This window comes from Microcaecilia unicolor, chromosome 6 (assembly GCF_901765095.1).
Source record: "Microcaecilia unicolor chromosome 6, aMicUni1.1, whole genome shotgun sequence".
In the NCBI taxonomy this organism is placed as follows: Eukaryota; Metazoa; Chordata; class Amphibia; order Gymnophiona; family Siphonopidae; genus Microcaecilia; species Microcaecilia unicolor.
In genome coordinates this window covers 295,896,702-295,913,191 of record NC_044036.1, presented here as the reverse complement: position 1 = coordinate 295,913,191, position 16,490 = coordinate 295,896,702, and the positions used below count along the sequence as shown (strand labels likewise).

Below are 16,490 nucleotides of genomic sequence, written 5' to 3'. Positions count from 1 at the left end.
TGGGATTAACAATTAAAAGCAGCCTCAAGAAGGTGGGCTTTCAGCATGGATTTGAATAGGGCCAGAGATAGAGCAAAATGCACTGACTCACGAAGTCTACTTCAGGCATACAGCACAGCAAGACAGAAGGAATGGAATCTGGAGTTGGCAGTGGAGAACAGGGCACAGATAAACTCTTACCTGAAGAATGGAGTTCCCGGGGAAGGGTATAGGGAGAGATGAGAGGAGAGACAAAGCGAAGCAGCAGAATCAATACACATGTAAGTTTGAGACATTTGAAGCATACATGGCAGTGGTCTTCAGTCTTCACTAATTTTAAAGTTATGGCCACTTTGGATCCAAAAGAAGATGAAGGAAGGCCACCAAATATCTTCCCATGTGGGGCTATGAAACTGCTGACCAGAATGTGTCAATGACATCCATCCCTTCCAGCTTGCTTTCATGCTTTCAAAGTTTTCACAGGGGGGGGGGGTTATTATTTCTTCAAGCAGATGGGTGTTTCCAAATGCATTTTTTTCTTCTACTGAAAAATACCTTGCCTCTCTCCCTCCCCCCATCTGTCACAAGCTTGGAAAAGAGTAGAGAGAATAAAACAAAATAGAATGATGATAGGGGCTGCCATTGTCTCCCAGGCCTTTCTTTGAAGAGCCCTGGTATACAGAGATGGATAGGGAACCAAATGAGTGACTTGAGAAGAGGGGTTATGCAAGTTAAGTGACACTGGTAGATTTAAGTTGTGCAGCAGAATTTTGAACAGATTGAAGGGGAAAGAGATGGTTTAGTGGGAGAACTGTAAGCAAAGGTTGCGGTAGTCTAAGTGGGAAGTGATGAGACCATGGATAAGGATTTTGGTATGCTCAGAACGGAAGGGACAAATTTTGGTGATGCTCTACAGAGAAGAAAACAGGTTTTAGCAGTCTGCTGGATATGTGCACAGAAAGAAAGTGAACCAAAAGTAACAAGCTGAGGAGACAGAAAAGGATGATGGTGTTATTCACAGAAATAGAGAACAGGGGAAGAGGAGGAGAAGTGGGTTTAAAGGGAAAGAGAAACTCAGTCTTGGCAATGTTCAGTTCCAGGGCAACAGTGTCAGACAAGCACACTAAAACTTGGGTCTGGATTTCTGGTGAATTTTCTAATGTAGAGAGGTAGATCTGGAAGTTATCAGTATAAAGATGGTACAGAAAACCATGAATAAAGATCAAAGCACCAAGGGAATAAGAGAATAATAAAGAATAGGTGGAGATGGAAGAAAAGACAGGTGATAATATAGCCTTGTGGCAGAGATTATAGATACCACATTAAAAAAATAAAAGTTTACATTAAAAAAAACATGATGGGAGAGGATAAACAACCCACTTACTACACTGACACTCCAAATATGGGAGACGTGAAAGCCAGAGCTCCTGAGGAGCAGGGAGTACTCAAGCCAGAATTCTGCCAGGGAGACAGATAAGATGTATGCAAATGTGAAGTGGGTGGGCTACAGTGTCCGAGTCAATTTTTGGAGGAAGGGGAGATGATCAGCTATAAGAACAAGAAAAAGCCATATCCACTGAGCGACCAGGGATACTTCAATATAATTAAATTAAATGCTATTTGTTCAAGCAAATCAAGGGGTCTACTGAAGCAGAGCCAAAGCTGGTTCAGATAATTTTTCAAATGTAGAACTCCAAATAAGGAATAACAAAATTATATGATTTCTTTCGGAGTATAGAGGAAGTGAAACCACTTTATGTGAAAATCTGGGAACAAGACCTAGGTTGAAAAGAGAAAGGCCTGAGGTGGGAGCGAATATATAAGCACATGTACAAAGGTATAATAGCAAGTAATATTTTATTTATTATGATTTATTTACCGCTTTTTTTAAGAAATTCACTCAAGGCAGTGTACAGCAAGAATAAGTCAAACATAAGCAATAGACAATTACAGCATTAAAAATCAAACAATACGAAGTATGGCATAGTATACTGTATTATAATGCCAACACAATACCCAATCAAATGGCAACACTAAAAGGTCTTAGACAGCACTCACAAACGCTCACCTTGGTTTTCTGCAGAACTTCAGACCTTTAAATGCAAAGGATGTAAACTGGAAAGGAGATGGCGTAAACCTTGCCTGGATGAGGACAGACTAAACTGTAGGAATCACATGACAAAGTACCAACAAGCCTTAACAGCAGCCAAAAACCAACATTTCTCTCAATTCATTGAATAGGCTGCCAATTCAACCAAGCACCTGTTCAGGATAGTAAATAGCCTACTGAAACCAATATGTTGGAAAACAACTATAATACCGATGGTATTACACCCCCAATCAGTTAGCCAAGATATATATGGAAAGGGAACATCAATCTGTTGGACGAGGACCTGTTCTTCCATATTAGATGGGAATGTGAGAAAGTATGGGGGTATTGGGACAGCATATTCAAATACTTGGCCTCACCGATATAGAAGTGAACAGTAACTAAATCAGAGTACGTTCTGTTGGGAGAAAAATCTCCCAATCTGACAGATGTTGAAGCTCAATTGGTAAGGTTAAGTATGATAGATGTGAGACTGTATTGTGCAATGGTGGAAATCTAAGAAGATTCTCAAACTGGGAGTAATTCGGGGAGTTTCTCCGCTGTCCCAGTTATTGCCTCATATCGCAGGGTAATAAGCCCAAAGGGAAATATTTAAGCAAAGAGGGAATGGAGGTAAGGGAGTACATGGAGACTGGTCCCAAGGGAGAGGAGGGGGAAATGGGGATAATAGAGAGAATTAGTTGATGTTGATCTACATGAGTGGTGAAGATCTTTCATTGACTGTAGCAGTGGAGGAAGATGCGCCAGAGTATACACAAAGTGTGATGGGAGAGATAAGAAGGAAACCAAGACAGAATAGAGCCCCAAATCCAAGTGAGTACATTGTGTTGAGAAGTAGTCGGTGATCAACAGTGTCAAAAAGCAGCAGATAGGTCAATAAGGATTAGGATTCAGTAAAGGCCCTTGGATCTGGCCAGGAACAGGTCACTGGAAACTGACAAGAGCTATTTCTGTAAAATGTAAAGGGTGAAAGCCTGATTGAAGTGGACCAAGAACAGCTTGAGATGAAAAAGTCAAGGCAGCCTGCTCCTGAGAAAAACTTCTGGGGGTCTTACTGGCTGCCCACCCGAATGTAGTGAGGTTCTTTGGGGGGGGGGGGGGGGGGGACACATTCATCCCCCGCACCAGGAGTTCCTACTACTACTTATCATTTCTACAGCACTACTAGACGTCCTATGATCCTACCATAGTGGGTTCTTAATTTGACCTTGATGTGTTGGGGGACCTCCCTTAAAGACCTGTCCCTTAACACAGTGTTTCTGGTGGCCATTTGTTCAGCTAGGAGTGTTTCAGAGCTCCAGACCTTGTCCTGCAGAGATCCATACCTGTCATTTTCAGAGAGTGCAGTTTTGATTAGGGTGGTCCCTCCTTTCCTGTCTATGATGGTGTCTTTTTTTTTTCAGATCACTCTGCTGGTGGGCCTTCCGGCCTTCATAGAGAGGCAAGATTATGATACAGCCAAAAAGGTCCTCAGGCTGGACGTTAGGAGGGTTCTCCTCCAATATCTAGATGTCCCCAATTCCTTTTTGCAAGTCTGACAGATTATTTGCTCTTTTTCAAGAGTACTGCAAGGAGAAGCAGCCTCCAAACTGTCGTTAGCATGGTGGATTAAGTTGGTGATTGAGATGGCTTATATTATCCATAGCAAGCTGGTTCCCAAGAACTATGGTGCATTCTACGCACATCCAAGCAACTTCCTGGAGGGAGGTCTGGACAGTAGTGCCAGAAGATATCTGCAGGGCAGTAACACAATCGCCCCTGTACCCCTTTGTGAAGAACTACAAACTGGATTTCCTGTTGAAAACAAGACTCTGCTTTTGGCAGAGCAGTCATTCAAGGACCTTATCTTCCCCTTCCTTTAAGGAACTGCTCTTGTACATCCCATTGGTTTAGGTTGATTTAGTAGGATGATAAGGAATGAGAAATATATTCATACCTGTTAAATTTCCTTTATTTGAGAAGGAACCCACCCTAGAAAACAGAGGCATAAGGATACTGGTCCTTGCAATTCCAGGGGTTGTAAAGGAAAGTTGAAAACTAGAGAATCTACCTATTTTGCTTTGGCATTTGCATACTGAAGGATTGCAGCCTGCACCAGTCCTTACACCAGCGATGTCACTGGAAAAGTTCAGTACCTCTACCTCCATCTGCTTGTCACCCCGGAGCTCTCGGCACCCTGTGTCGAGGAGGAATGGTGGCAGTGCTTCTTAGTCTTCACTCGATGCACCTCACCGAAGCTCCTTGGTGCCGACGAGGACAATGTCGAAACCCCACTTCACCTCGGGGTCGGATCCAATGATGAACGGTCCTGGGGGGTCTGTACAGCAGGAGACCCACTCAATGCCTCACTACTCCCAGCACACTGTGGCCTCTCAGCAGTCAGGCCTACCTCCACTCCTGATGTTGATGCATCCCTCGATGTCGATGCCACCACCCTCGGTTCCGATGACAATGTCGAAGGACTGGAATGAGACCCAAAAAGTTTCTCTCTTTGGGCGTCTCGAGCCAATTGAGTCCTTTTCTTCATATGAAGACAAAGGACGCAATGAGCTGGGCTATGGTCGGGCCCAAGGCACTGAATACACCAGGAATGGGTATCTGTGCCTCTACCCACCCACCCCTAGAGTGACATGTCTTATATAACCTCCCTATCAACCCACTCATTACTTTTACCTCACCCATTTCTATTCTTCTATCACCTTCTCCCACTACTCCAACCAGAGTTACACCTAATCACACTGACCACCCTTCAACATCTTCAGTCCTTCTGTGACTGTTCTCTTGTGCTTGACTGCTTAAATATTTTTAAATTTAAATGCTTTACTTTTTGTCTATTAGATTGTAAGCTCATTGAGCAGGGACTGTCTTTCTTCTGTGTTTGTACAGCGCTGCGTACACTTTGTAGCGCTCTAGAAATGTTAAATAGTAGTAGTAGTTTGGACTGGTCTAGTAAGACTCAAGGAAAGGAAATTAACAGGCATGAACACATTTCTCCTTCCCCCTATTCCCATTTGGTTGTTTTATTTTGACATTTTAAAATGTTTATCTATTTTAGGCAGAGGTCTTACTGAGGTCATAATATATTTAACACTTACATCACCCTGTCTCAAAAAATAGGGTGGACAACCAAAAACATTTTTAACAGCAAGAGAAAATTCAGGGTGCAGCATTATCCTATAAAGCAGGCTCTTCTTCACCTCTGTATCAGCTACTTATCATAAGCAAACAAGAAATAAAAATGTTCTTAAAACCTACTTTAAATTTACAAAATGCAATTTCAGATCTAAGATAATACAGTAAGGAATTCCATAGGACCAGTACTAAATAATAAAAAGCAGATTGTCTAGTACAGTCCAAATGTGCCCTAGAAATATTTGGTTCTGCCTAGCTCATAGAATATCAACAGTTCAGACGGATAGATAGGAAGGCCAATATAAAGGGGCCCTTTTTCTAAGCGGTAAGTGCTAGTGTGCACTTATTACAGCTTAAATTGGCTTATTGCAGGACACACGCGGGCATCCTGCAGTGAGTTCTAAATTTAGTGTGCAGGTAGAGTGTGCAAAAAAAAAATTTCTGTTAGGGGGCTTGTCTGAGGGATGGAAAGTAGGCATTCCTGGACTAATCAGTTAGCGCATCCGCATTACTGCACAGGATTACTGCATGAGCCCTTACTACCTACAAAATAGGTGTTGGTAAGTGCTCCCACTGTAATTCTTTTTAATGGTCATGCACTAACTGTAACATTAGCACATGGCCATTAATAGAGAAAAAAATAGGAAATCAGCCATTTTCCAGGTGCGGAAAAATGGCCTTAGTGTGCGGGAAAAACCTGCACAAAAGCGCAGTAAAGGCCATTTTTTATTGCAGCTTTGTGATAAAATCAGTATTTTAAATTTGATAAGTCAAGTCACTGACAACCAGGATATTTTTTCAAAAGTGGAGTAACTCAATCAAATTTTTGCTTATGAGTGATTAATTCAGTCACCATGGTCTGCAAGATTAAGAACACTGTGTAATTAAAAAAAATTGCAGTAATCACAGTAAAACAGTAAAGGACCTGTTTACTAAGGCATGCCAGCATTTTTAGCATGTGCTAATGTTAGAGACACCCATATATTCTTATGAGTGTCTCTAGCATTAGCGTGCGCTAAAAACGCTAGCACGGCTTAATAAACAGGGCCCTAAATGATGGCAGATAAGACCCACATGGTCCATTCAACAAGGTGGCCAGAGTTGCACCTACTGATCCATTCTGGTTACATACCGCTATGTCCTATCTGAAGTGCTGGGGCTGCTTTGATTCCATCCTTTTTATAGGTCTTCTGTGTATATCTAATGTGTTTTTGTCTCCATCACCTCTACTGGAAGGGTATTCCACGCACCAATCATCCTCTCCTCAGGTTAATTAATTACAAGAGCACACCTGCCAGTCCGCTCTAGTACAAATGAATGGTTTGTGCAAAAGGCTTGCGAGAAAGGCAGTTAAAAAGCATTTTTTTAAAGATATGGGAACCCTTTATGGGATCACTGGTACCTCAAGTGCAAACAGCAATACTAAAGAATTTAGAGGTGTAATTTGGGAATGAATAATCTGGGGGGGTGGGGGGGGGAATTGGACAGGGATGGGTGTTAGGAACCTTGATATACAGTTGTGCAGTTACATATTCATACAAACGAGATTTAATCTAAAATCACAACAGCACAAATGCTGAAACAAAACACTGCTTTGTCCAAATAGGACTCATTGACAAATATATCTTAATGCCTAGTAGCCTAGTGGTTAGTGCAGCGGACTTTGATCCTGGGGAACTGGGTTTGATTCCCACTACAGCTCCTTGAGACTCTAGGCAAGTCACTAAACCCTCCATTGCCCCAGGTATAAATAAATACCTGTATATACTATGTAAACTGCTTTGAATGTAGTTGCAAAAAAACACAGAAAGGCGGTATATTAAGTCCTATTCCCTTTCCCAATGCAATGAAACAACAAAAGCAAGATGAGGACTGAGGTAACATTCTACCACTTTCAAATTTTGCACTAATGGCAGTGATTGTCCATATAAAACTAACAAGCAGGAACTGTAGGATGACTTCCACATCACTTGTTATTTTAGGGGGTTTAGCTTCAAGCAAGTATTTTATTTATTTGTGACATTTATATCCCACATTATCCCAAACAAGTTTGAGTTCAATGTGGCTTACAATAAACAGTATAGGATACATAACAAAGAGTAATACATAAGAAAGTAACTTCTTGTACAAATCCAATTTTACAATACAGTATCATAAACATACTGAGATAGCTATGGATGTTTAACATTTAGAAAATCTATTATGAACAAGAAATTGTACATGAAGCAAAGAGAAGGTTAATGGTAAAATAGATTAAAAACCAATTCAAATAATAATTAGTTGTTTTTGTTGTTCTTTGCCAGGGTTTGTTTGAATAGGAACAATTTGAGGATTTTGCGGAATCTAGTATATCCCTGTATATTTCTTATTTTGTATATTCTAATCTATCAGCAACATCAGTTAAATAGTCATTGAGTTTTGGCATTTGCAACCTCTGCCACTGCTGGAAGAATTATGCAACATATTGCCACAATTTTCAGTCTTTCTTACCATACATTTCCCATCATTCACTTCCATACCTTTATGTTCATCAGTATCAAATATAGCACTAATATTGGTATAAGAACATAAGCAGGGCCATGCCGGGTGAGACCAAAGTTCTATCAAATTCTACCTCCACCAATGGCGGCCAATTGAAGTCATTTGGAAGTGCCTGGTACACCCTCATGGGGGAGGGGGGGGGGGAAGGAATGACCTTTCCTGTTGTTCATACCCAGAAGCAGCATTGATCCCCTTTCATTGTCCCCTATGTTCATGTATATTTGCTCCAAATCTAAGAACTGTAATATCACCTGCATTATGCTCTGAGAAACCGAGATGGCTGCCCTTATTATTAATATTTAATCACGCTTCCAAAATTAAATCTTTGCCAAAAGAGACATTTGAAAATTATCAACATATATCAAATATTTAAATCAGATAAACAGATTGAATGTACTATGTGTCTTTTATCTGCCATCATGTTATATGTTACACAGTAGCAGATAAGGTAGGTTAGTTATACTCACAAGTATCAGATTGTATGGGTAAGGTGACATGATGTTTCTTTAAACCACCAAAGAGAAGTTCTGCTCCGCCACTGAAACAAGGTAAACCAGTTATTAGCATCAAATAATCAGCAGTACTAAGGGCCCTGTTTACTAAGGCACGGAACAGGCATGCATTTTTAGCATGTGCCAACACTAGAGGTACCCATAGGAATATATGGGTGTCTCTAGCCTTAGAATGCGCTAAAAATGCTAGCGTGCCTTAGTAAACAGGGTCCTAAGGGCCTCTTTACAAAGCCACACTGCCGATTCTCGGTGCAGCAAATGAGAGGAAGCCCGGGCTTCCTCTCATTTGCCGCATAGGAATCGCTAGCGCAGCTTTGTAAAAGAAGCCCTAAATTTCTACAAGGCTGCTTAACTGGAATTAATTTTTTTTTTTTGTTAACTACAGCTGCCACTGGTCTCAATGTGAAACTTTTTGGGATCAATAGTTCAGAAAATCCCCACTGGCAGTTATTATCTGATTAGAAGGACTATGTAAAAGGCTATCATTATGGAAAGAAACACATGAATTGGAAAAATACCACGTCAGGTAAGACCAAAGGTCCATCAAGCCAACTATCCTGTCTCCTGCAATAGTGGGTCACCCAGATTTATTTGTTTGATGTCTGTTACACCACAAGTGGCCAGAACACAAAAGTGGTTTATAATTACTAAAATAAACAGAGTAACACAACCAATTACATCAATAAATAAAAAAGGAGCAAACAATAGAAACAAGAGACAGTAGGAAGGGGATGAATAGCACAACAAAATATTCCTGTGAACAGCAAAGGCAGCAAGACACAATACTACTACTACTACTACTATTTAGCATTTCTATAGCGCTACAAGGCGTAAGCAGCGCTGCACAAACATAGAAGAAAGACAGTCCCTGCTCAAAGAGCTTACAATCTAATAGACAAAAAATAAAGTAAGCAAATCAAATCAATTAATGTGTACAGGACGGAGGAGAGGAGGGTAGGTGGAGGCGAGTGGTTACAAGTGGTTACGAGTTAAAAGCAATGTTAAAGAGGTGGGCTTTCAGTCTAGATTTAAAGGTGGCCAAGGATGGGGCAAGACATAGGGGCTCAGGAAGTTTATTCCAGACGTAGGGTGCAGCGAGACAGAAGGCGCGAAGTCTGGAGTTGGCAGTAGTGGAGAAGGGAACAGATAAGAAGGATTTATCCATGGAGCGGAGTGCACAGGAAGGGGTGTAGGGAAGGACGAGTGTGGAGAGATACTGGGGAGCAAAAGAGTGAGTACATTTATAGGTTAGTAGAAGAAGTTTGAACATGATGCGAAAACGGATAGGGAGCTAGTGAAGCGACTTGAGGACAGGGGTAGTATGAGTAAAGCGACCCTGGCGAAGATGAGACGGGCAGCAGAGTTTTGAACCAATTGGAGAGGGGAGAGGTGACTAAGTGGGAGGCCAGCAAGAAGCAGATTGCAGTAGTCTAAACAAGAGGTGACAAGGGTGTGGATGAGGGTTTGGGTAGAGTGCTCGGAAAGAAAGGGGCGGATTTTACGGATGTTGTAAAGAAAGAAACGACAGGTCTTGGCGATCTGCTGGATATGAGCAGAGAAGGAGAGAGAAGAGTCAAAGATGACCCCAAGGTATCGAGCTGAGGAGACAGGGAGAATGAGAGAGCCATCAACACAAATAGAAAACGGGGGGAGTGGGGAGGTGGGTTTGGGGGGAAAAATGAGAAGCTCGGTTTTGGTCATGTTTAATTTCAGGTGGCGTTGAGACATCCAGACAGCAATGTCAGACAAGCACGCTGAAACTTTGGTTTGGATGCAAGGTGAGATATCAGGGGTAGAAAGGTAGATTTGGGAGTCATCAGCATAGAGATGGTAGGAAAAGCCATGGGATGAGATTAATGAACCAAGGGAAGAAGTGTAGATAGAAAAGAGGAGGGACCAAGAACAGAACCCTGAGGTACGTCGACAGGCAGAGGGATAGAAGTAGAAGAGGATCCACCAGAGTGAACACTAAAGGTGCGGAGGGAGAGATAGGAAGAGAACCAGGAAAGGACAGAGCCCTGGAATCCAAGTGAGGACAGGGTATCGAGAAGTATGCTGTGATCGACAGTGTCAAAAGCAGCGGAAAGATCAAGAAGAATGAGGATGGAATATTGACCTCTGGATTTAGCCAGTAATAGGTCATTGGAGACTTTAGTAAGTGCAGTTTCGGTTGAGTGGAGAGGGCGAAAACCAGATTGTAGTGGGTCAAGAATAGCATGTGAGGAGAGAAAATCAAGGCAGCGGTGGTGAACAGCACGCTCAAGTAATTTGGAGAGAAAAGGGAGGAGGGAGATGGGTCGGTAATTAGAGGGACAAGTAGGGTCAAGTGAAGGCTTCTTAAGGAGAGGTGTGACCACAGCATGTTTAAAGGCAGTAGGGACAGTTGCAGTGGAAAGTGAGAGGTTGAGAATGTGACAGATAAAAGGAATAAGAGCAGGTGAGATGGCATTAAGAAGGTGGGTGGGAATGGGATCAGAGGAACAGGTGGTACATTTTGAGGAAGAAAGGAGAAGTGTAGTTTCCTCTATAGTAACTTCAGGAAAGGAGGAAAAGGAATGAGGGGAAGGAGAGAGAGGGGAACGGACTAGTGGAGGGAGAGGTGGCGAGGTAGAGAATTCAAGGTTTATCTTTTGAACCTTGTTGTGAAAGAAGGTTCAATAGGGTAGATAGGATATAGGTAGTGAAACAACTGAAGGCGGAAGTGGAGAATAGAGATATATATTTTTTAAATATACTAACTTGTACTAGGAGAAGACCTTATAAAAAACAATCCATGCCTTCAGTGCTGCCTTGAATCTCTTCAGTGTGGACTGACGGCGGAGGTAAAGGGGTAGTTGACTCCATAAAGAAGGCGCCAAACAGTGGAAGGTCAGAGAACATGAGTCCATATGGAGTACAGAAACAGAGGTTCACGTTAGACAATGAAGAGTATGGCTGGGAATATAAGGAATAAGCATCAAGGAAAGATATAGAGATTGATCTGGATAGTATGCTTTATGAGTAGGAAAATTTTATACTGAACATGACTTGTGATTGGTAGCCAGTCTTGAGCATGTAAGAGCAGTTACAAAGTAATATTTTTTTTTTTTTAATGTTTAGAAGTCTTTATTGACATCCAACAACCACCGATATAGTAACAATGCAAAGTTGCCCATGAAAACCAAACCACAAAACTAAAAAAACTCCCCCCCCCCCCCCCAAGGGTATGGCAAAAATGAAATTTTGGATTAGCGTAGAAATAAGAAAAATGAAACATGAACACTTCTCAACATTTATAACAAGTTTCCCCCATCCCAAGAAACAATCAGTCTTTTTTGTTCCATAGATTAGTCTAATAGCTATGTTTTGGATAAGTTGGAGTCTGTGAACGCAGTATAAAGGGTAGTCCAATACTAAGTGAGATGCAACAGTCAAGGCGATTTAATCTGAGTGCATGAAGGAGAATCTTCAACACTTTCTCATCTAAATTAGCTTTCAGAGATCTGATTTTCTGAAGAGCAGAGAATGATCTCTCAACAACCCAAGAAATGGGTGAAGGTGAACAGAATAATAACCCCAAGAGAAAGGCTACCATTTTTAAAAATGGATAGAAGAGTTAAATGGTGAGGAGGATTGATTGGAGAACCAAACAGCCTTGGATTTGTTTGGGTCAAGGACAAGTTTGTATTGTGAGATCCGTAAACAAAAAAAAAATCCTGGAGAGATCATCAAAACTGGAATCCCATGTGTCATGTGCAATTAATAACCAAATGTCATCTGCATAAATAAAAAGGCTGATGTACCTTGCCGAACTCAAAAAATATATCCATTTCTTGCTGTTCCCTTCCAGGGATCAGCACTAGCATTCTGAGATTTGCTTGGCAAAGTGATTTCTCTTCTAGACTTCACACTATTCAAAACACTGCAATTAGATTACTTTACTCTGCTAAAAACACTAATCATATTTCTCCTCTGCTTAAAAAGTCATTGGTTGCCAGTAACCCACAGAGTTAAGTTCAAGATCTTGGTTATGGCACTTAAAGTCATACCTAAAGTCAGTGTGTTTTTTCTAGTTAAAAATGTGCCGGTACTCAAGTGCCAGGCTACACTTCAAGGGTGGGGTGCTGAGGGACCCACCCCACAATAGCCATGCCCCCTGCAACCAGTCACAGAATCTATGACAAACTTGGGGACCATGGGTCAATTTTAGCAGACAATGAAAAAGGTGACGGTACTCAGTACCCCCTCAAAAAAAGCCCTGCCTAAAGACAACTGGCATCGCTTTTCAATAATCTGATCACCCACGCATCTTGAGTGCTTTGTTCTCAAAACGATAAAATTTTACCTCCCTCTAAGACACGTCTTGAGATTAACCCAGCTTTTTATATTCTAGCTCCATTGTTATGGAATTTGCTCCTGAAGGATCTACAAACTAAAAACTCTCAGGCTAGATTTTAGACTTTAAGGTTTATTATTTTTCCTGCACCTTTGTTGACTGTATCTTGGTAGGCAGTTAAGGAGTGGATGTTAGTTCCTACAAGGGAATCTTCTCCTTTCCTTTTCTTTGTTTCTTCTGCGGCATTTGTTGTTTTGTTTTTTATTTGTTTGTTTTCTTTTTAAATTTGCAAACTGTTTCGATACCCCGTGAATGGCAGAATATTAAGTCTTGCAATAAACAAACACGTCAAAAATCCTTTTAAACTCAGCTATGTTAGATGTCTTGGCCACATCCTCTGGCAGTATATTCCACAGTTTGGACTATTCGTTGAGTGAAAAAATACTTTCTCCAATTTGTTTGAAATCAGTTTCCTATTAGCTTCATGGTTGTTTATGGTTTATTATCTCCTATATTGCTTTTCATCAAACATCTGTCACGCACTTAGCATGAAGAAGGCTGGTCCCATAAGGAAGTGAGCTTTATACTGTCAGTGTCTTGGGATAATAATCTAGTGCACCCCGACTGGTCCCGTATGAATGCTCCTGCTCCCACTGGCTTCTGTAGTATGCATCTCTGCTGACTGACCTCCTGTGCCTACCATGGAATGCCCAACTCACCCTGTCCTCAGATAGGTCTCCTTGAAATCAAGTCTCTTGCTACTTCTTTGTGTTTGGCCACTGCTAATGTCCCCATATCGAACCTGCCCTGCCTGCCCAGACTCTTGCCTGTTCCTGGACTTTGCCTCTACCTGCTGATTTGGTTTATCGCCCGCAAATTTGGCCTCTTCCTTTTCCCTGGCATCCAATATCTACTCCTCTCTGTAGGGAGTGCCTTGGGCCTACACTTCATGTCTCGGCAACCTTCAAGTAGTGGAGGGCACTACCTGAAAGGGAGCCGTTATAGGTGAAAAAGCGTATTGCTGGTCTCTGTTGTTTTTGAGAGAGGAACCAGCCATGACAATATCAGCAAAGTAGTTTATAATAAATAATAATGAAGAAAAAACCCCCCAAAAGAAATAACAGAATAATAAAAAAAAGACTTAAACAAACAAAATATAATCAAGCTAATAAATAGAAATAACAAGCTAAGACAAGGTAAAATTATGTATAATCATACCTGATAATTTTCTTTCCATTAATCATAGCTGATCAATCCATAGACTGGTGGGTTGTGTCCATCTACCAGCAGGTGGAGATAGAGAGCAAACTTTTGCCTCCCTATATGTGGTCATGTGCTGCCGGAAACTCCTCAGTATGTCGATATCAAAACTCCATCCGCAGGACTCAGCACTTAGAGAATTACACCCACGAAGGGACACTCTGCCCAGCTCACCACCGCCGAAACGGGGGAGGGGAATTAACCCAGCTCATCCCCACACAAGTGGGGGAGGGGAATCCGTCCAGCTCATCCCCGCGGAGCGGGGGAGGGACACCACACCCGCCGATGCGGGGGGATCTGGCTTATCCTGCAACCGCAACCGCGGGAGGAGCTGACTGACCCTAACACCGCCGAAGCGGGAGGGGTACAAAGCTGCCCTACAGCCGCACGAAGCGGGAGGGAGAGCCGGCAGAATTTATGTCTCAATCCAGCCCCGTAAAACGGAGGGGAGAGGAATGCAGCAGCTCACTGTAACACAAACTCGTCTCAACTCTTGAAGAATCCAAGTGAAAGAAGAACTTGAACACGAAGTCCTCCTGAAGTAACTGAAGGCTAAACTTGAACCTAAAATTCAACCAGAATATAAACAGTACAGATATCTGGGAGGGGCTATGGATTGATCAGCTATGATTAATGGAAAGAAAATTATCAGGTATGATTATACATAATTTTACCTTCCATATCATCAAGCTGATCAATCCATAGACTGGTGGGATGTACCGAAGCAGTACTCACCCAGGGCGGGACATAGAAATCCCTGACCTCAACACTGAAGCTCCCAACCGGGCCTCCGCCCGTGCAGCCACAGTCAAACGGTAATGCTTGGAGAATGTATGAGCCGAAGCCCACGTTGCCGCCTTGCATATCTCTTCCAAGGAGACGGATCTGGCCTCTGCCAACGAGGCCGCCTGAGCTCTCGTGGAGTGAGCCTTCAGCTGGATAGGCGGCACCTTCCCCGCGGCCACATAAGCCGCTGCAATGGCTTCCTTGACCCATCTTGCCACTGTAGGCTTAGCAGCCTGCAGACCCTTACGAGGACCTGCAAACAGGACAAACAGATGATCCGATTTCCGGAAATCATTGGTCACTTCCAAGTATCTGATGATGACTCGTCTCACATCCAGATATTCAAGAGCGGAGTACTCCTCTGGGTAGTCCTCCCTACGAAAGGAAGGGAGACAGAGCTGCTGATTCACATGGAAGCGAGAACCAATCTTGGGCAGGAAGGAAGGCACTGTGCGAATAGTCACTCCTGCCTCAGTGAACTGCAGAAAAGGCTCTCGACATGAGAGCGCCTGGAGCTCGGAAACTCTTCTGGCTGAAGTGATAGCCACCAAAAAGACTGCTTTCAACGTCAGGCCTTTCAGAGATGCCCTCGACAAGGGTTCCAAAGGCGGCTTCTGCAATGCTCTTAGCACCAGGTTGAGATTCCACGCAGGCACCACTGAGTGCAGAGGAGGGCGCAGGTGATTAACTCCCTTGAGAAAGCGCACCACATCTGGCTGCGAAGCCAGGGAAGCACCCTTCAGGCGGCCCCTGAAGCAAGCCAGAGCCGCTACCTGGACTTTAAGGGAACTGAGCGACAGGCCTTTCTCCAGACCTTCTTGCAGGAACGCCAACACTGAAGAAATTGGAGCAGTGAAGGGAGAAAGTGAGCCTGCTTCACACCATGCTGCAAAGATACGCCAAACCCTGGCGTAAGCAGTAGAAGCAGAGCGCTTCCTCGCTCTCAGCATAGTGGCGATGACCTTGTCTGAGAAGCCCTTCTTCCTCAGACGCTGCCGCTCAATAGCCAGGCTGTAAGACCAAAGGGAGAGGGATCCTCCATCACCACGGGACACTGATGTAACAGGCCCTGCTCCACTGACAGCCGCAGAGGATCGTCGACTGAGAGCCTGAACAAGTCCGCATACCAGGGACGTCTGGGCCAATCCGGACCCACCAGGATTACCCTGCCGGGATGCTTTGCCACCCGGTCTAGCACCCTGCCCAACATGGGCCAGGGCGGGAACACATAGAGGAGCTCTTGTGTCGGCCACTGTTGGAGAAGAGCATCTACTCCCAGGGATCGAGGGTCCCGTCCTCTGCTGAAAAAGCACGGCACTTGGCAATTGGCCAATGACGCCATCAGATCTAGGCTCGGCTGGCCCCAGCGCTTCGTGATGTCCAAGAACGCCTGAGCAGATAGTTGCCACTCTCCGGGCTCCAAGGTATGGCGACTGAGAAAGTCCGCCTTGACATTCATGACTCCGGCAATATGGGCCGCTGAAAGCTGCTCCAGGTTCGCTTCCGCCCACTGGCAAAGACTCATAGCCTCCTTGGCTAGAGGGGCGCTCTTGGTACCTCCCTGGCGGTTGATATAGGCCACAGCCGTGGCATTGTCCGACAGGACCCGTACAGGCTTCAACATCAGTACCGGGATGAACTCCAATAACACCAACCGAATGGCTCTGAGTTCCAGGAGGTTGATAGACCACTTGCCTCTGCAGGAGACTAGAGCCCCTGCGCTGTCCTTCCCAAGCAGTGGGCTCCCCAGCCCATCAAAGAGGCGTCTGTCGTGACGACAATCCACTCCGGGGTCACCAGAGGCAATCCTGCAGACAACTTGTCTGTCTGCGTCCACCAGCTCAGCGCCTTGCGC

The 16,490-nt window shown here is 43.6% G+C and overlaps 1 protein-coding gene across 2 annotated transcripts in view; it reads right to left on the bottom strand.

Moving 5' to 3' along the window:
* Positions 1-16,490, bottom strand: part of URM1 (ubiquitin related modifier 1) — a 46,944-nt gene that overhangs the window by 17,628 nt on the left and 12,826 nt on the right. For both annotated transcript variants that reach the window (XM_030207944.1, XM_030207943.1), the window contains exon 2: positions 8,230-8,300. In XM_030207944.1, coding sequence (XP_030063804.1) covers positions 8,230-8,300 — 71 coding nt within the window. The remainder of the gene's footprint in view (positions 1-8,229; positions 8,301-16,490) is intronic.